Source organism: Amphibalanus amphitrite, unplaced genomic scaffold, assembly GCF_019059575.1.
Source record: "Amphibalanus amphitrite isolate SeventyFive unplaced genomic scaffold, NRLGWU_Aamphi_draft 000559F_arrow, whole genome shotgun sequence".
In the NCBI taxonomy this organism is placed as follows: Eukaryota; Metazoa; Arthropoda; class Thecostraca; order Balanomorpha; family Balanidae; genus Amphibalanus; species Amphibalanus amphitrite.
In genome coordinates, this window is record NW_024882053.1 from 423,171 (window position 1) to 444,254 (window position 21,084).

Sequence of the window (21,084 nt, forward strand, 5' to 3'; positions counted from 1 at the left end):
AGTCACATTTCTTGCATCCAAGTAAAACTCAAATCTCTCGAACCACTCTTCCCACACATCTTCGCGTAAATTAAATGGGGCTAAACTGAAGCCTTCAGCCATCTTCCATAGCACGATATTCACCTCGTCGCCAATTGTAACATCCAGGCTCAGCACGGACCTTTATTGGCACCGGTCCAACTCCAGACTGCCGGCCGCCGCTCCGGCCCGGCGGTCGGCACGCTCACACCGCCACTCAGCTGACCCAGCGCCCCGGGTCATAGACCGCAGTCAGGGGCCTACAATCAAGCCGGCCCAGTGACACTCAAACCATCACACTCACTTGACCTGACCTTGACCTGACCTCGACCTGAAATTCATCCAGAGGTGGTCCATATCACTTATTGAGTGTGCCTATTGAATTCTATGAGTAAAATGACCCATAAAACATGTGTCGCACATGCCCTTTTCTATATTTTGTTTTTGGTGACCTGACCTGACCTGACCTGACCTTGACCTTGACCTTTGAGTGACATTGTATGCAACGAATATTGTCTTGGTAGTCTAAGAACACGTTTTGGGCAATCAGTTTCAGTCCATTCTTCGGCAACTACGGTGCAAGGCCGATACTGTAGAAACTTGCATTTTGTACCCTTGACCTGACGTTGACCTGACCTCTGACCTACTTAAACAAAAAAAAAAATTGGGCTCTTAAGATCCGCCTTGTTGAGAGCTTTCGATTGCCGTTTTCCCCGTCTTTCTACAACCATCGGTTCGGAAGTTAGACAGGGGAGGGGCAGAATCTGCCCCCCCCCCCTGTCTGAGGAAGATCTGAGGAAAGACACGTCGCCCTCTATAATGAAATGAACCCAACGAATGACGCCGTAATTGTCCTGTTGCAATTGTGAAAACATGTCGGAAAGCTATCATAAAATTGGAGGCATTTTAGTTGATCATCACCCACGACATAATCGTGCCATCCTAAAAAACAAAACACCGATTGACAATGTTGTCCTTATGGACCTCTGATGTCACCAACAACGGTACCGACCCTCGTCGTGAATCATCAAAAGGAAACGCTAACCACGAAAAAGACATTGTCGTCGTGCCAATGAATCCGCATCTATCAGATAACGACCAGATCAAAGGCTAAGTTTTTATCGCGACCACTTTGACTCTACCAGTGCAGTTATCTTGTCCGATCAAAAAGGCAGATGTTCACCGGGTGTAGTGCTCCACTTTTCCGCGTGTCTTGCTCTCGCTGGGCGATGTTACACCTTTTCTATGTTTCTGCAGCCTCTTTACACCAGTGCCGTCACGAAAACACGGTCTTGTCCTCATACACACGACACCTGTAATCACACCCTGATCAACACCTCTGGGACCATCCATCGGAGACCACCCGGGACCTCAGCGGACCACCCACGGGCCGCCGGGGACCACTGGCCGCTGGACCACCCGGCTGTAGACAGACGCGGCGCGGGGGCAGCATTCATGGCGCAGGGCTCTGTCCAGTGTCTACCGCCGTGCGCCGGGCCGTCAGATAATCCTCCTTTTGACCTCAGGGCCTTTGTGCCCCAATGATCGCAGTTTCCGCGGGCGTCGCTCGCTAAGAGACGCGTTCACGATTCGCCGGCGCCTTTTGAACGAGCTCGGGTGCCTCGATGGCGTTTGGAATGGTCTCAGACTGGCAGCGGATATCGAGGAAGAGAGGAGATAGAGGGAGAGGGTGTGAGAGAGGAAAGGGAGATTCTAGAGAGAGAGAGAGGGTGAGAGGGTGAAATATTGGGTGAAAGAGTGAGGTGAGAAGGGAGAGAGAGAGAGAGAGAGAGAGAGAGAGAGAGAGAGAGAGAGAGAGAGAGAGAGAGAGAGAGAGAGAGAGAGAGAGAGAGAGAGAGAGAGAGAGAGAGAGAGAGAGAGAGAGAGAAAAAAGAGGGGGCTATGTGTGAGAGGGGGCTCCGGGCTAACGCGGGTTATGTTTTTTTTTTCGGACAGCTGTCGAGGTGGTAACCAGACGATATCTCAATTATCTCCATATGCTCTACGGCCTACGCGCTGTGTCCACTAAGAGATCCTCGGAAATTCTTAATTTCCCATAATTGACCACAAGACTCTGTCACTTAAATTCTCTCCGAGACATTGGCGCGTTGAGTGCTATTCCTGCAGTCTCTGCAGACATATCTTTGCGTAATTAAACACTGTAGTGTGACACGTCGCCTATGAGCGCCGCGCTCTGCTCACGGTAATGATCCTCCCCAGAGCGGCGAGATACTAGCCCATCCCGCCCGGATCAAAGGCCTCTGCCGACCGCCTTCATCCCCCGGCCGGCACCGCTCGCCCCCGAGCACGCGCGTCCCGCCCCCGGCGACCTATTTGCCGGCGACCGGCGGCGATGTGTGGATCGCCCATGATCGTAAATACAATACAATACAATACAATACAGCGCCTGGGATGGCGGCCGATAACTGCCCCGAGGGCGGAGCGGTACCGCCGTAACACCCGGCCGCCCGCGCAGCCCCACGTGGGGTTCTCGGCCGCAGAGCGGCGCGCTGATTGGTTGGTGGTTTGAGAGCGGGCGTATGATTGGTCGCCGTCAGACCCCACGTGGGTGAGTCGCCGTGGTGCGGTTGGCGCCCGGCCGTTGCCACCCCACGTGGTTGTATGACCATTGACTGGTCGGTAATGATCTGGCCGGTAACAGGATGGGCTCGCCGCAGCCGCAGGCGGCAGCCTCCTCTTTTTACGTTATGCATGTTTCCTGGGTATCATCCAGTAATGGACGAAACTCGAGCGGCGCTGCCCGGCGAGCGGGACGCCGCCGGGTGCGGAAACGCCAACAGAGGGCCTCGGTGCCCGGCGGCGGTGGCGCCCCCAGTGATGCGGTAGTGCGGCTTGAAATCAATAGGTGGCGCTGTAGACCGTAAATGGGCGCATAAAATGTTATTGATTGCAGTGGGCAAGTAAACGTGTTGGGCAAATCGGTTAGCTGTTGAGCGCCGACGGCGGCGGCTGGCGGGCGGCGGCGGCGGGGCGTCAGACGCGCTCAGGCGGCCGGCACGTGCGAGTGTGTATCGCGGCGCTGGTGGTCGGTTCAGCGAGTGTGCGGCGATAGAGTGAGGCGGCGTGCGCGTGGGATGCGTGTGTGCGGAGAATGTTCTCCGGTATGAACCCAGCGGCAGCGGCGGCCGCCGCGCGGCACACGGTGAGTGACCTCTGACCCCTCCCCCGCTACTCCCCCCCACTTCCCCTACCCTTACCCTCCCCCATATACCTGACAGACTAACCCGCGTCCCCAACATTGCCGGCAGTGAGTAGATGTAGATTTCAGTTGTCAGATGAGTACGAGCTAGGTTGATCATTGATCAATGATCATTGATCAATGATCATTGATTACCCACCGGTCCATTCTTATATACTCGTAGGTATTTGTGACAAGCTAGTAATTGCCCGCTGTAAATAACTTTGTGATGAAACAATTGCTACGATGGAAATGTGTGGGAAACTGTCGTCACGAATGGTAAATTACAAGGGCTCATTCCGAGTGGCGGCAAACATTAATAAGGCGACGTTTGCATGCTAAGACAGAGCCATTTAACGAATTTGCTCAGCGTTAATCATTACATGCTTTGTCGGAAGACAGCGATTAAACCCAGACTTGTTTATGAATTCTGTGGTCAGGCAATTGTAAATGAGTAAGTAGCTGCAGAAAAGAGGTTTCCGTGCTCAGTGCTGGCTTGCCTGCAATATGGTGTGGCTTGTCGGTAGTGATTAAGCTCACTTTACGGATAAAGGGGAGATTATTTCTGCAAAAGAGATGTGTTTGTGACGAGAACAAAGGAGCAGGAAAAATGGATTTCAATGGATTTGGCAGGTGCTAATTGCTATTCAGAATTTAACACGTGAATGAAGGAGTTGAAAGCTGCCAAACCCGCTCACTCGCCCTGCTTAGAGTGAGCCCAAAACTTCAGCGCGCGGTGGCCTAACGGGGTGTCACAGCCCCTCCAGCGAGGTCAGGTCAGGTCAGGTCAGGTAGCCTTCCTGTCAGCGCTGATGATTTAATTCAGAGACCACATTTGAAGGAGGTTTTGAATGGAAATACTGATGTGTCGTTGTTAACTTCTGGAAACCTCTTTTATATAATTAAAAGCGTGATTATTTAATTGGGTAATTGCAACAGATATTCCAGCGTTGCTTTGGCGCACAGAGGTCAATGATAGGTAGATGTGTTAACATTGTTTTAAAACCGTTTTTAACACTGTTGTTGTTTTATGATGTTAGGCTAGATTATTTGACTGTCGTTTTATATGTGAAGGATTGTATTTCAAATTTGATATACCTGACCACATAAAAATGCAATTTATGCGTAGCGACGACCTCCACTGTCTCTGGCGAGTCATCTCCATTATAACTACCATAGATCTGAGCTTGGATGAGCGGATATCAGTACCTCACACGAAATTGATGCATGTCGTTCCCCTGGGGCACTCGCCGCTTGGATCTCATCGAACTCAATGACCCCCACCCGTAACCGACGGGAGTATTTATATGGATCGCAGTACATACCATTGGTCATCGAAATGCGTGATGTAAATGCGCGCCGAACTGCGCGCTTCCAATGCGCCAGCTCAGTATTCTGACTCTGAGGTGGTCCAATAGTTCCATTTCCTATCAGTCCGGACTCTGTTGCGGCTCAATGGCTCCAGTTTAGATCAGTCCGGACTCCATGATGTAGTCCAATGGTTCCAGTTCAGCTCAGTTCGGACTCTGGTGCGTTGCATTCAGCTTGGAGTAATAATATGTGGCGAACTGATAAGCGCTGAGCAGATAATGCGCTGAATGAAGGGAACTATTAGTACTTTAGGCAGATAACGTGCTGTCCAGTGTAAGTGTTCTTGTGAATACGTTTACCTCTATCCAACACCACCCAGCCAGCCTCCTCCCCAATAAAAACAGCAGTTTTGGCAACTAATCAGCTCGATACTGAAGACCAGACGGCGCGGATCCGAGAGTCATCTGTTGCTGGATCGGCGACAGGTCCCCACTGACTCACTGAGTAGTCACGCTGTTTTGGCCAAACCGGAGGTACCCTACGCCACATTATGGTTACGCTTTGACAAACCAAATGTTTGACATGGGCTCTCAACGACAGTTGGCACTGATGACTGTGTTCCGTGCAGTGCGGAAGCCATCCAGTGGACCTTAGGGTTTTACGGGCTTCCTTTCGTAGGTCGCGTTCTTGGAAAGACCGCCACACGGAACTAGCATAAGTGACGGCAGAAATGGCCAGCGCCGCCTGGTGATGGCTTTGCAGCGTTTGTGGTCAGCATGGAGTAGTGCTTTGGAAGAAAAGACTTGTGCAGGACTTCGTGCCGAAAAGTGGAACTCAGTTAATTCATGTTTCCTTGTTTCTATATAATACTTTTAAAAAGCAATTACTTTATATCTAAAGCAGAAGTGATTTAAAATATATAAATCAAAGAGAATGAAGTCAGCCCATGCCGTCATGCACGACTGTTGGTGTGCATCAGATATATGGCTAATTTGGATGAAGCTCCAGTAGTCGGAACTATATTTATTTGATTCTTGGCGCGCTCATAGGTGTTGTTTACTATCGGTAAATACCTACGCGATGAACGTTGACTGAAGGCTAAGGTGGCTAATGCATCGGCTGATTCAGTGCGGCCGGGGACATCTTCTAGCTCCTGTCGCTCTTTACCGAGCCCCTTGGGTCGCTCCACGCCACAGGCGCCAAATTAGAGGACGCCGATCAATGGCAAATCAAAGAGCGCCGATCAATGACAAATCAAAGAGCACCGATCAATGACACACAGCTGCTGCTCTGATCCTCCCGCTACACCGCGGTGGTATCGATTTACCGCTGATTTCGTATCGATTGTACAACGATTTCATATCGATTTACCGATGATTTCATATCGATTTTACATCGAGCGTTGGAAGCGCGCCCCCATGATGCGTGCTTAAACAAAGACCTCAGCCCCCACTTAAGTGATTTCAGCGTTCGAGCTGTCAAAATCATGACGAGGCACTCTTTTAGTTCGCCCTTTATCAGCGACAACAGCCCGCATCGCCACCGCCGCCATTTCGTCCCATCAACTCGGGCACAAAAACTCTCCTTCCCGGCTCCCCCTTGCCCTCCCCCTATACACACATACACACAAACACACACACGCCACCGTGGCCGGCAGCTGTACCGCCGGTGAGCCGAGGGAGCTCCGATACCCCCCGGGGATTCTGTCGGCAGCCAACAGTGCCGTGGCCGAGGTAGCCAAATCGCCCCAGGGGCGCACACACTGAGTGATGGTAATTAAATCGGCGTTAATTGGTGACCGGTGGAGGGTTTATGAACTCGAGTGGTCACATAGTGTAGCCCTATGTAGCATAGAGGGTTTGCAACGGTGGCAAGCAAATGCAATAGCTAAGTTGTAGGAGCCAGCTGCTGAGAAAAAAATAACAGTAAGATAAGAAAATGAGCAAATAATTATCAAATTTTAACAATCACAATTTCCTTTAAATTAAACTTCTGCGATGTCCATTTATGGTCTTTAGCCCTTATAGACACGTCTATAGCTCTAAGAGTCCGTCTATAGCTCTAGTTTCTGTAGTTAATGGGACGAGATATGTTTAGTTGAAACTTAAATTTGACAGGTTCATCGAGGCCTGAGCCATCCACAGCGTTCTGAGTGTGACTAAAAACGAGCGCACATGCACATTGTGCGTGCATATCCAGCTCTCACCATGTGCACACTGCTGACGGCTGCATGCAACAGTGCACTGTGCACACTGTCGCCCGCTGACTGTGCACAGTCACGCCAGCCGGCAACACAGTCGTAATGCGGCTCCGAGCTGAGTGACGCACTGGCAGAGGACGCTGCAGAAGCAATTATTGTCACATTAACTGACCGTTTGCCGCACGCGAACCTGGCTCTAATGGCTGCAGCGGACGCCGAGCGCCGTGGAGTTGTATACGCTGGGCAAACACGATAAGGGTCCTAAATGGTCGTCCACTTGAAGAAAAGCTTGGTCGTTTTGTTTGATAATGAATCGAAAACATGAACTATGAATCATGCCATTGGTCACTTTTAACCACTTGTTTCGGTAGCAAGGTTGTTTTTAGTTAATTGCGCACTTTCTATTTGTGAAGTTGAACAGTAGATTATTTACTTTGATGACGCCTGTTCCTTGTTTACTTGGTACCTAACTGATAAAAATTTACTGTGAGTGCCTTCTTAATTTGTACTTCTTTAATTATGTAATCATCAGACACTCTGAATGACGCTCTGATTGTCTGCCGGCGTTGACGCAGAACTCGGGGGACCCCTGGCACCTCCTTGGGGAAGCCCGTCAACGGTGGCCGGTCAGTTGTCACAAGGATGTGGGGCTTGACCTGAACACGCCCCGGGCACGTATCGCCCGGCGATGACGGGCTTCTCGGCTACTTTTTCCAACTCACTGTCACGCCAAGGAACGTGTGATGAAAAAATGTTACCGGGTACAGGGAATTGAGAAAGCTGCGATAGGCGTCTTCATAACTTCTGGTAGGCTGCTGAATGGGCTTTGAATTGAACATACAAATTAACTGAGTAATATATTGTCAGAGGCAAATTTTCATTTCAATGCGTATTGCAAGCATTGCAAATGAATTTTCGGCGGTACTTAAACTATGTCGTATAGGCGGTATAGGCAATTAATCAAGCGCATACAAAGTGATTTTTATGTGTCTTTTTTAGTGTTTAGTGGGTCCTACTATTAATGACAAAGTTAAACAACAAGCGAAGCATATATTTATTCCTAGATGATGCGCTAACATGACATTTAAGTGTGTTTTTGTTTTGTGCAGCTGCCTTTTCCATGCTGTAGGATATCAGATATAATACTGCCGTTTGCTTCGGAGATTCGTCTTTGGATGTAGTGTATTAAAAAAAAGCTTTATGCAGTTCATGCAATGTGTGTATACTGGCAGTAGGAAAACATTTTATCGAGGTAGGTAGGTATAGGAAAACTTTCAACTACAAAACAAAATATGTGCCTGACTATGAACAGAAGCTTGTTAAGACGAATTTTATGCATCTAACAAAACGAACATGTTTATGCTACGCTTCAGAATATACCCCGAATGAGGTTTAGAACAAAGGAGACGATATGTCATGCATTCTTTTGACTTCACGATTCGGTGGAACTAAGTACCTATACTTGAACAAATATGTACATGATGATCGGACAGCTTTGTGACTAACGTTGCGATGGCTTTGTCTTATCAGAAAAGGGAAACAAAGCTAGTTGACGGAGCTATCAAACAAGTAGCAGAATTTGCTACCTAAAGGCGATGCCACTGGAGCCAACACCAGTGCAATTTTTTATTGCCAATAGTTCCGCTACTGTTTTACCGCCGCGCTGATTAATAGTAATGGCTACCGTGTAAGATACTGTGCTGTGGTTAATTGAATAGCTATAGCATCGTGTTTTTGTTCGCTGAAGTGATTCTTCCCACTGATATTGCCAACGCTGATTCAATAAAGTGAATTATAAGGCTGTTTATATCTTGACAAGTTCCAATGCACTTATTACGTTGGTTATGCATGTGAATACCTGTGAGTATGTTTGTTGAGCAAGCCACTTGCCTCGGTATCAAAGGCGTCTACGGAAGCTCTGACCTCTGATGACCTTTTGTTGACCTTTTCAGGCACCTGGGCAGCCGGGACAGCCGTTCAAATTCACTGTCTCAGACTCGTGTGACCGAATTAAAGAAGAGTTCTCATTTCTGCAGGCGCAATATCACAAGTAAGTGCCGTTTCCCTTCCCCGACGAGAGTGGTGACATTTCACTCTATTGCGGTGCGTTTCCCAGCCGTAAAACGTCCGTTTCAAGTTCTCAGTTCGTAGTCACTGCACTGTAGCGGCGAGCGCAGTGGTCTGAAGCTAATGACTCAGATTTGTGATTAGGTGTTTCAACAGGTCGCTTTCCGCTGTGAGCTGATTTGCCGACTCATCGAACCGTGTCATAGTGTGTTTTCGAACTGTCGTGCCCGCAACTAAACTCGACGCGCGGACCACATCAGTGGCGGCGGCCCGATTCAGGCGGCCCTGTTGATGGGTATAACCGCAATCGCCGGCTCCACTCGACATTGTGTCGGCCGGTCCACTTGTGTTTGATGAGCTCATCCGGCCTTCGGCGCAGATTTCCTGTCGGTAGATACTAGATAACTGAACTGGCCGACGGCAGGCCTGTTTTGCCGGGCTGTTGGAGCTACGGGGGACGCCTGCACATAGCTGTTACAAACCCTCGCCAGTAACTCAAGCGGCTTTAGCTCTCTATTGTGTGTCCCCCTTGATCCGCCAGCAGCGTCCCTCACTGCGGATCATCAGCTGATGGTGCACGTGCGGGAGTGGCCAGGAAGGGGGGGGGGGTGTTTATCAAAGCACGCCGCCGCCGGGGCGCCTGACCCCGTGACCTCACCCGTTCGGTGGTTCTCAAACCGCGTCATATCGGCAGTGTACCGCTCACAAGCGCACGTGTGTTTGCTGATTACCCTTCCTAATTATCGGCGCTGTCGGTGGCAGTGTCGACCCTAATATCGATCTCTGTCCTACCGTCCCTCCCCTCTCTCTCTCCCTCCGCAACTCTCTCCTCTATCCGATGATCGACCGCCGGCGGTGACAGCCGTGCGGCCCTTTGTGTAACCCGAACGGGCCCGGCGCCCCGCCACCACATTAGCGTCCAAGTGTCTGTGAGCACCGCCCCGGGGGCCGACCGTTGTCGCCTGTGGTTCGCCGCCCGAGCCGCGGTCATCCATCAACACAGCCGGTGTTTAGCGAACGCCTCGCAACCAAAGTGACTCGTTAATCACGGGACGTGGCTCGGCCTCTGGAAACCGCCGACTGTCCGATAATAGAGTAACTAATCGAGAAGCTGGAGCGGACATTATGAGGCCGATTTTCTGCGGGTCGGTTGAAAACTGTTGGGTGTGTTGGCGGTCTAAGACGGCCTTGGAGGTGCCGTCGGCGTCTGAGGCTTTTCCTTAGATGACAAGTGTGTCTGTAACTGTGTCTCATGTGTGCTTGTGTGTGACAACACTCCCACGGGTCTTGAGGGAATTATTTTCCTCTCCCAAGACTGAGCTGTCAGAAAAGCCGGTGCAAGTTTGCGCCGATCCGAGGAAATAGCTCCAGCTGTTTTTGGCATGTTGGCCTCAGCGACAACGTTGTCGTTAGCTGTTGCAAATTTTATGTTGTCAACGCAGCTCGAACTGAGGTCGTTTTGCTCGCTTCAGCCGGTATTATTTTAGACATTTTAGTAATGGTATATCTGTTAAACAGATAATCACATTTTGTCCGAAGGTATTACTTTCGACGATAAAGGTAAAAGTACGTCAAGTGTGGAAGCTTATGACCAACCCAGCAACCGTCGTCTCAGATGTTTTAACGCTGGATTTCCCTGCTACAAATAATGCGCCCATGACAAGGTTTGATCCGTGTCCTACACCGTCTGTTCGTGATGCTGGCTTCCGACTTGTGTCATTACCGAATTCCACTGCGCCGGCTCGTAAACCAACCACACGATTCGGCGATACATGTGTCGCAGGTGAGCTCACCAGCAAGACAGGAGGATTAGTGTCACCATTTTGTAACAATCGTATTATCCTCGTGGTGCGGTGTCACCGGCGATTCGTTTATTCGTCAGACATGACTCGCCGCCGTCGGCAAGGCTGTTTAGGGCTGGCTACACATGGGCTAGGGGAAAGGTTGCCGAATGTTTTACCACTCTGGGAAAATATGTGATTCTTGCTTTATGACAATGACTTTGGCTGTCAAGGACTTTGAAGGAGCCCCGCCGTAGAAAAGGAACTGGAACATATGCGCTTTATATGATCCCGAAAGGTGCATAGAAACTGTTGGAACCGACTGAATTGCAGGTAAATCGCATCTAAACCGTAACGAACAATTTGTTGATTGTGTGATAGACCTAAGATTCTAGGCACTGTTATTCCCTTTAACATTTAGCACCATAGACGATGCTGAATGTAGCATAAATGTAGCATCATCAAGCATCATTTACACTGTCATCTACATTTTTCTGGAGTTGAACGAGCGGCCACAATGCGAGCATTGATCGGATGATAACTGGGGACTCCAGAGTCGCTTCTGGAGTCTGGAGTCCCCAAGGACTCCAGTCGACTGGGGACTCCAGAGTCGACTGGGGACTCCAGAGCAATTTTTTGCCCGAATCTTTCACAATATCCGGTATTCAGTGATGCAGAAATTGCGTTCGGTAGACGACCATGTAATGGTAATTTCGTCGTTGTCATTTTTTTCGTCGGGTTGGACAAGGAATATTTTTAGTGATGAACGATTGGCTTTGAACTTAACTTATCTCGCGTTTTGTGAGCTAAATGAGTGGGGATCGCAGTGTATACTCGGGTGTCGTTTCCTGCAGATCAACATTAGACATGTCGTCACTGCCCCACATCGGTTAAACCCACCTGGTTTTCCAGGACAAACTCGGCTGTTCGTTCTTAAAACTCAGATTCAGCGGGATCCGATTTCGAACAAAGATACACGACTTATCTTCTTGTCCATGTTATCTTCCTATCATTATCACATTATCCTCATTTTATCATCATGTTAAACTACCACAAAGCTGGTACTTGTCGTGTCCAGCTTGTCCGGCGCTTACAACTCAGGAAAATCGCGATGTTAGCCGATATTTAAGTCTAATCTGATGCTTTTACACGAAGTGTGACTTCAAGAGGAAATCGTCTTTTTCGGCGCTGCAGCTGCGCTCAAAGGGACGCTCGTGTCTTAGGTTAGGTCGTCGAAATGCGCTTTGGAGCCAGCTTTATATTGCTGGCAACAGGGACACGTGGCAGCTAATTGCTCATTATTAATTGTTTGGTCATGATGTAAATGCAGCATCAGTGTATCCACGGTAAGTGCACCGCTTAAAATTAATTGACTTTGCTCTGGCCGCTTATACACAAAAGCCCTCTGAACCTGACATCAAGTCACCAAATGATATGCATTGACACAAATGTAGAAACTATGTACCACATACCGATACCGGGTACTTTTGTCAACCATTAAGCTCAATTCCTATATTCCTCCCACTCCCGTAACGCAGGCACGTTATAGGCACACCCACCACCTCCCCCACGGCATATGAAAGCCACTGTGGCCTGGCTAACAGGCACGTAAGTCGATAGCATCCATATTTGAACACCGTATTTACCCTGAATAAACTATAAGGTGGCACGTGCTTTTTGTGCCACACCGCAGCGAACGCATGGGACAACGGGTGCCCGAACACACCCCATTGCGTGGATGGTCAATAGGGGCGGGTTTTTGTGGTATACAGGAGAAGCGCTCGCCCTTATTGGTGGCGTTTGGCTTAGTATAGGCGGTGGCACCAAGGCTCAATACTGGGGATCTGTAGATCCAGCCGTCACTCAGGATGTGGCCACTAACTAATGCGATATGAATGGAAACCATAGCTGCCCCAGGGCAGTGGCCGGGTATGATTTACCTCCAGAAATAATTCGGTAGAGGAGGTTAATTGTGACTCCTGGTGGATGAATTAGCGAGAATTGTAAAGCTAGAGTGAAAGCTGATTGCAACAGCTTCATTAGCAAACGTCGACACTTTTCCTGCGATAATTGGTCAGCTCATGTTCTTAGTCAGAGGCAGACGTCAGGCTGTTTTATCCACGGACACACTGCTCGGCTTTGAATTACCATATCACTTAGGTATCATTGTTTTCCTATTGATCTCCCGTCTAACCAAAACTGTATCACATAGGTTTATCCATTTTATATTTACTTTCGGAGCAAAATCTAATCGTAACTAACCTGTGCAGGTGATTAGTAAGATTATCCACTATTTTCGTCACCTCTCCGATCATATGTCTTCCATATTGCCGTGTCTCTTTGGGTCGCATTTACCACAAAATGGCCGTCGCGGGCCCGCGCTGTGATTAATCGTCTGCGCCAGTAACGATCCAGCGCCGCTGTGCGTCAGCTTTGTCGCCTTTGCGGCGTCTTTGTCGTCCCTGCGCCGCCGCCTTTCGTCGGAGTCTTTGTCGATGTAGCGCCGCTATCGTCGAAGTGCAATAAACAAACGTCATATGACACGACCCAACATCAGTTCCGCCACCCATTAGGCCGGTCGGACCCTCACTTCTGGCTATTGCGGACCATCCGTCTTTCATTTTGTTTGCGGTTCCGTATGTCATTTGGTGTGTCGCTCTGCTGTCTGGTTGACGTTTTATCTGACATTTTATGTAGTCACAGAGTTCACCTACTGCAACGGGCACAAAGATCAGTGGGTTCACGCGAGGCACGATCAAGGGTCAATGCCGTTTCCTACGCAATATTCCAATAGCACGGATCAACCTACGTGGCCTTACATAATCAATAAATTACCAATGCTTACCGCTCCTGTTACCCACAAAGTTGTCCACAACCAACTGCAAAGAAGTTATAGGTGCAAATTTTCAATACTGTGACGCATGTTCACAAAGAAAAACGAACCGCAGCTATTGGTTTTCACGAAGTCTATAGAGCTACTTTGAAACATTGTGGATTTTTAGTTATGAGTCAAATTCGTTAAACATTTCGCCAGTAAATCTGAAAACGAAAAACTTTACCACCTGTAAAGTAACACCGCCTGCGATGAGCAGCTTTCATCAAGTCCTCGTCACTCAACTGCGAGCCCAATCTCCTTTCGCCTCCGTCACCGCACATTGCTGAAACTTCTCCGCCCGGCGCCCACGAGCGCGGCCAACTTCAATCCGGGGACTGCTGCCGCCCGGTCCGGTGGCGGCCCACCTCATTAGAAAGTTTCCCAGCCATTATGTCGAGTTGGCGACGTGGGCCGCCCCGAGGGTGTCCCCAAGTCGTTTCGCAGAGATCTTGAGGCCACTTTGGTCTCATTGGAGATCCTGAGGCCACTTTGGTTTCATCTGCAGTCGGCAGACTTTGGTAAGCCCTTTGTGGCTGTCCCAGCTCAAAGTGCGTGGCAGCGTGGTGATGCTCTATGACCTCTCACGCCGTCGTCTTGGTCTCTTACTCGGTCACCACTTGCCCAGTTCTCTAGACAGAAATCCACTTAGAGACTTACCATCGACGAGCGATACCCCTGGCTAGACTCGTATGATACTCGGCTAGACTCTGTGATACTCGGGACCTCTTGATCTCTTTCTCTGCGCTGGGCGGCGCTCGATGGATTCTGTGAAACGGTTCAGTGCTCTTGAACGGGGCCGGATCGGCTCCACAATCCCTTTATTCGCCACTGAATCTCTTTGGTCAGCCCGCATTTCTGGCAGAGTCTGTCACACCAATGCTCTGCTCTTTTCCTCTTCATCCTCTACCCCTCCTCTGCCTGCCAAACTCTATCCCCTCATCCGCGCCACCCGACAATGTGGAGAGACCGGATCAGTTTCCATCAGAATGGCCCCTCCGCCGTCCGATCCGCCTCTCCACTGCCCTCTCCCCCTCCCCCCTCCCTCCCCGTCGTCGGTCCGTAGTGGGGCGTCGTGTCGCCCGCCGTCGGTCGGTCGGCTCGTCGGCGGCCGTCGGTCGACCGTGGCTCCCGTCGATAACGACACGCCCGATGATTTTCCGGCCGATGCGCGCATCGATCGGTGCCCTCTTCCGAGCGGCATCTCATTTGCGCTCGATGCCGGGCCTCGTCGGCTCCGCTGCGGGTCCACTCGACCGCGGGAAGCGCACACCACTGCATGGGGCTCTTGGTGTACGCTCCTAGCACTGGTCGCCCGGGGTGTGTGGCTGCGGGCGCCATCGTGGGTGCGCCGACGCCGACGTGGCGCCTCCGATGCCCGTCGGCGGGTCTGTCACCACCACGCGCGAGTTTTTCATCGACCACGCGGTCCCCAGCCGCTGAGTGGAAACTGGAAGGGTTACCCGGCGGCGCGGCGGTGTATTAATTGAGCGCGTCGACGGCCGCCTGCACGCGCCCTCCCGCGGGATGCCTAGCTGGGGGAGGACCCCAACCAGGGGAGCACGCCGGCATGAAAATTACATCGAGGGATAATTTGTTTACGGCACAAATGACGATGGTGGCGGACGGCGCGCACGGCAGCACTGCGCCGCTAACGTCACAGTCGCTTCGCCAGTGCCGCGGCGCGTGAATAATAGAGATGGGTGGACGTGATTGGTCGTGGCGGCACACCCTAATCGCCGACTCTGGTTACCGGGCGGACCCGCGTGAGGGCGAGTGTGTCGCATTCGACGGGGGAGCTTTGAACGCAGGGGGTGATTATTAGAACGGGTCCGCCTCAGCGGGGGCGCCCAGTGAGTAATCCGTGCTATCGTGAGCCTTATTGAGTCATGCTTTGACGTTGATCGGAAAATCAATTCAACCGCCGCAGCATGACAAAGACTCACTGATTACCGGTGTGTGGTTATGATGGCGAAGTACGTACGTTTATGCCCAACCAAGACACATTTGGAAGGTTTTTTTGTCTTCGGCAGGGAATCTCTAATGCGGCTATCAATGAAGATATTTACTGTTCACTGTGTTCAGGGTTCTGCTGAAGTTGGTGTGCCTGCTTCTCAGTGGCGGCAGCCATGGACCAAATTGGCAAATTGATGGCTAACTGTGTCTTCTCAAAACGTATTGGTATGCAAGATCGGCACGGTCGGGCGTGTCAATATGACACTGGCGCCGCCTGGTGAACAGCTGACCAACTACAGTTTGTTCGTCTGCCACGATACGACGTGTTCAACAGGCTGTGTGCGTGGTGCGATCGTACGCAATCCAGTGAGTTTGGCGCCTGAGAAGCCTGGCGCAACTGTTGCCCCTGTGAATGGCAGGCTCCAGCTGTCGAACGGCGTCAGATTCTGCTGTTCACATGACGTAGCAGGCGAGATTGATAGCTAATTGGCGCTGTAATGCTGTTAGCGCTTCGAGTACCCGGGGCTCGAGTGCTATTTTAGAATGTTTGCCGCCCATTCAGATTTACTGAAGCCTCAGTCCATTCATAGCCGCCTTCGGGAGGATTTTGGTCAAGTTGCTACGTTATCAGTTCGGTGCCTTTGTATTTGTCACCCAAAATGCTTAATTAAGTCGCCACTTAAAGGGCGATTATCTGAGGTTTTGTAGGTGTGCGATGAGTATTGGGTACCTTAAAAAGAATATCACTTGACAGTGCAAATCCTCATATATTTTCGTTAAATTCAGACAAACGCATTTTGACATTTTGTATTGTCATTGCTACCCTCCCTCATCTTTTCAACGCTCGAAAGCTCGTCATTGATTATGGTGCCACGGTTGTGGTTATTTGAGCGGCTACATTATTACTGCACCGTCACCGAGCTCCTAACCCTAGCAAACAACATTTCAGGAAAAAATTCCCCAGTGTGTGCGCGTCCAATTAAATGTTCCTGCATTATCAACTCCCTCGTCACTGCCACACCCGCCCTCCTCAGACCTCCCTAGCCCTCCTCTCTAATGACAAACTTCATCGGCTGCGCGTCTCCCCGACAGACCTCGAGCTCTCCCCTCCCCTAGCTGTCACTACCGCTTTAATCAATCGCCCCGACAGTCCTGAGAGGCCGTTGATTGGCCATTTTTTCCGTGTATCCACAAAGGTTTTTCATTTCTCCCCTCGTGAGATCCCCTCCGCAAATCCTCTGAGTAGCGCGAATCCTCCACCCCTGCTCCTTCACTTTCATCTCTCCCCTTCCTCCTCCATTCTTTTCGTTTCCACTCGCCCGTGCTCGATGGGGAAATCGCGCTACTCCGATTATTCCAGCTACTGAGGCGTGTTCCAAACGGGCATAGCACGAGCCGAACCGATAGAGCGCTTTGACTCTAAGCAAAATAGCTCTTAACTAATAGTTTTTACCATTTCTCACAGACAGTGACAATACATTAACAATTAAAATATTCTTATTGTATTTGTATTTGTTGCTAACTCGTCATTATCTGTGAGAAAAACGAAAGGTCTCTAGCTCTTCTACATAATCTAACTTTACTTATAGCCTTGAGCCTCGATAAAAATGGAAAGCACTGAAAAGCACAATGCTGTTGATGTTTTGCATGATTCATGTTATAAAGGCTATAAAGGTCAAATTATGTCAATTTCAACATATCTTCTCCATCAAAACGGCAACCAAGCGGCAGGTAAGTTTTTATTAATGCGAGCTCAATCTGCACTAAGCTGAGCTCTAAACAAGAACCGAAGTACGCCAGCGAACACTATACCCACCTCGCGCCATATGCCCTGTTCACACAATCCCCGAGTACTGCTGCCCGCAGCTGTGCGTCTGCTCACGATGATTCTGATTGGCTGCGCTCCACCCGGGCTGCCAAACTCGTGTTCATTGATGTCTGTTCTCCGCTGCGAACGTCTGTGGGCACCTCCATTGTGAAGAAACGTCAGCTGTTGTGCACTCGTCCATCTCTGAGCCTCGCCATTCATTGTGTTGCTTCGCGGCCACGATCCCATCAGTATAATGATGGTACCTGTCTGTCAACTGTCGACCAGAACACGATGGGCGAACGCTGACTGAGAACTTCTCTTTCTTCCGCAGCCTGAAGCTGGAATGCGAAAAGCTGGCCAGCGAAAAGATTGAGATACAGCGCCACTATGTGATGGTGAGTGTTCGAGGTTTTGGGGACTGTGGGAGGTGGGGTTGGGGCGGGACTGTGGAGCTTAGGAAGGTAAGAAGGTGTTTTGCTGGGAAGTGGACGATAGAGAGTGTGGGACAGGAGTGTTGGAAGGGTTTGTGAAAGTTGGGAAAAGGAGCGACTGCCGCCATTGTTTAAGATTTTGTGGTAAAATATAATCGATGTAACGTCTAACTTTTTGTCTGTAAAAAAAATCAAAATTTGCTTACGAACCGGCACGGCCAATACTGCCACTCACTCTCTTGTGACATAATCGCCGCCGCCACTTCTTTTTTGTCAACATGCAAATAAAAAAACAACAACGACAACAAAAACAGAGTGGCAGTTATCATAAGCGGTGGCATGTAGCACGTCTCGAGTCCGCTCCCCTAGACCGCGCTGACAAATTCATCACGTCCCGTGGCCGGCTGCCAAGCCCCGTTCACCGGACGGCCGACTGGGGAGCCGTTTCGGTAGGCCGATTTCGTCGATAAATTTCGACGTTGATTTATTGAAATTGCTACCGAGCATCAGTTTTCGAGATAACTTTGATGGCGTGCCCGGGCTCGGCGCCCAGACCTCATACAGGGCTCGTCCGTGATTGAGAAAACTTGGCCGAAACTATTAATTCGCGCTGTCAGGGAGGTGTCGGCGGCGGTCGGTGGGCGTCGGAACATTATTAGAGTTAGGGGGGAGGGGGAGGGGGCCTACCTGGGTCACGTCAGGTGGGTTGGAGAGGGGGAGTGAGACAGGGAGGGACAAAGGGCCTGGGGCAAGGTTGGCGTCTGTTTTTGGAGACGTGTCAACAGGTTATTAAAAGTGTGTTGTGATGGTTTCGGCAATGCATTGAACATTATTCGCATAGGTACTACATATAGTGTATTACGATACGCCGTCAAAATAATTTTCGTGCTACTTAATTGTGATATTTAGCCCGTGTTAGTTAGTTAGTAGCTAACGTGCGGTTCCATAGTCCTTACAGCACAGAACTGATGTCTCGCCGCTGTCTGTTTCAGTACTACGAGATGTCCTATGGACTCAACGTGGAAATGCACAAACAGGTGAGTTTATGACGTCCATAAATGGCAGCTTTCAGCAGTCTGTGAGTCTTAGATGTGGCACACTTCAGTCCGTGGACAATCAAACGATAGTGACACAGCTTTTGACAACATCTTAGTTCGTGTCACTTAACATGTCCCGCATTTCGCACATTTTAGTATGTTCGTTTCAAATCTAGGCGTGTGTGACGCCAGAAGGTGACACGTTCCAGAACATGACACTCAAAACTCACATAATTAGGTTTGTGACGTCCACTCCGTAACGTAGATGATGCTACACACTTCTCTGACGGTCATACGCCCGCTGAATGAGACCAGCGCGAAGATGTGTTTCCAAACACCACTGTCACCTGAACTATGAGAGCTGAATTTTTCTGTCACTGCTCAGTGATTCCTTCCAGTGTTCACAAGACACGATTTACTTTTCATCTTTCCCGACAGAGCATACCTACCCATATTCTGGCCACTACTGAGTACATCCCCACTTGTTGGCCCCCTGTTGATCGATACAGAAGCGTTAGCTACATTGATTAATTCCCTGCAAAGATCATCCCGTGACGACACTCGGCGCTGATTTAGGTACTTAGTTTAATTACTCCAATAAAACTCAACGCTCTAATACCCACAAATGACATTTATGAGCCGATGTGAGCTCTGTTTCCGAGCCATAATTCCCGGCATATTTCTGGACGATAATTCATCCTTTTCAAAGACGGGCTAATTTACCGCCGGGCGGCCTGCGTCCCCGCCGGAGTTTCCCGACTTTGTTCCTGCCGACGATGTCGCAGACCGACGATAATTAAACACAGAAATCCAGCGTCGTTAATCAGCTGAGTGGTAATTATTACTGTCCAGACAATGCTGATGACGCCGCAACGTGTGAAAATAACAGCGGCGACTCCACTGCTGGAAACTGATAGGGATAATTGAATTAGCTGGGTAGCTGGAATGCGCTGGCATTGATGGCTAGATTGGGTTCGTCTTTGACGCAGCTTATTAGTGCTTTGCCGCTCATGTAAATGATGTTCGAGATAATCGATTCAGATATGTTTTTGGTATTATGCTTAGGTACCTACATTTCTAAACGACCCATGCTACCGTTAAAAGAAACTATAGGATTAAATTGGACTTACTCCACAAGAGAATCGTTTTCGGTCGTAAGTAGTAAGTCGTTTTGGAGTAAGTCCAATTTAATCCTATAATATCTATTTGCTCTCCACACTAACATGTCTCTAAGTTAAAAGAAACTGTACAGAAGATGAGGCGTGAGTGTGACCCTTGTTTTGAGGAAGGACTATCCTTCCTTTTTGCCCCATGCTTGTCAGTTTCTAGTTCTATCCTTTTCCAAACACCTGGACTGGACGTCTTCATCGCCTCGCATGGCTTTGCAATATCACCCCGAACGCTCCGGAGCTATGCGCCACCGCACACGCCTCTCAGCATCATTTACATTTCCCATTTTCAGGCCACCGAGCAAAACCAGGCCATCCTTTTCAGGCTGTCGCTATTCGCCAGGGCAGTTCATCTCCTGCAGACCGACGGCTTCCCGCCGAAAATGGTGGCGGGAAGTACCTACTGTCGGCCGCGGCCGCCAGGGCGGCGCCACTGTCCGTGGCCCGTTAAATCGTCAGCGGCGGAGCCGCCAGTGGAAATGTTGAACGATCATTGATCGTCGGACGCGACGGCTCGGCAAAGCAATCATAGGACTCTATATCTATGTGTCTGGTGATTGGAGATCAATACCACGAGTCAGTGAGAGCGGTGGAGAGCGGGGCAGAGGGGGGGGGGGGCGGGGGGGGGGGGCACCCGAAGGCTTCCGAGACGCCTGAGGTCACCTCAAACACTGCAGCTGTGACATGTCATTGATTCTGAGCCGCAACTTTTGTGGTCCGAAGTCGAACCGGACTCAGATAGCGCTAATAGAACAGCTTGACCGACCAATCAGCGGCCGAGTTGACGTAGTGACGTCATTGAGTGGAGCAATGACGTCATTGATTGAATGGCAGCTACCAGTTGGCCGGAAAGAAGCGAGTGCTTGTTTATTCTAAGCGTCGAAAGTCCGGATTCCCTTAGCTTTACAAAGCTGACGGTTAAAGGGACTATCCCACCTTCTAAAATGTTGTTAAAACCAGTTAAATTGTGCCCGACTTTATAGATTGGATGACCAGGAACACGGTTCTGGCATTTATTTTTCATTAAACATCTTAGGCTTCCCATATTCCAAACACAAACTTTCAAATATGTGACGTCACAGCCCAAAATTACCTCCTTCCCCAGGCCACATTACTGTCATAAAGCTGATTCTTTTTACTCTGTAGGCACCACAACAAAGTTCAGACCAAGTTTTAAGCGATTTTTTCAACGAACAAACCCATTTAAATCAGAATGACTAAACGAGGTGACGT

The 21,084-nt window shown here is 49.8% G+C and overlaps 1 protein-coding gene across 1 annotated transcript; it reads left to right on the plus strand.

Moving 5' to 3' along the window:
• Positions 1–2,687: 2,687 nt before the first annotated feature.
• Positions 2,688–19,795, plus strand: LOC122393862 (transducin-like enhancer protein 4). Its single transcript, XM_043390285.1, has 4 exons — positions 2,688–3,181; positions 8,681–8,778; positions 17,546–17,609; positions 18,638–19,795. The coding sequence occupies exons 1-4, from the start codon at positions 3,131–3,133 to the stop codon at positions 18,692–18,694; spliced, it is 270 nt and encodes an 89-aa protein (XP_043246220.1). The 5' UTR covers positions 2,688–3,130; the 3' UTR covers positions 18,695–19,795.
• Positions 19,796–21,084: the final 1,289 nt, after the last annotated feature.

Bases quoted from the DNA above. Each gene is read 5' to 3' on its own strand.
- LOC122393862 (XM_043390285.1), top strand. From the start codon at position 3,131: ATGTTCTCCGGTATGAACCCAGCGGCAGCGGCGGCCGCCGCGCGGCAC. The intron at 8,779-17,545 runs GTAAGTGCCGTT...TTTCTTCCGCAG, and splicing joins CTGCAGGCGCAATATCACAA to CCTGAAGCTGGAATGCGAAA. The intron at 17,610-18,637 runs GTGAGTGTTCGA...TGTCTGTTTCAG, and splicing joins TACAGCGCCACTATGTGATG to TACTACGAGATGTCCTATGG.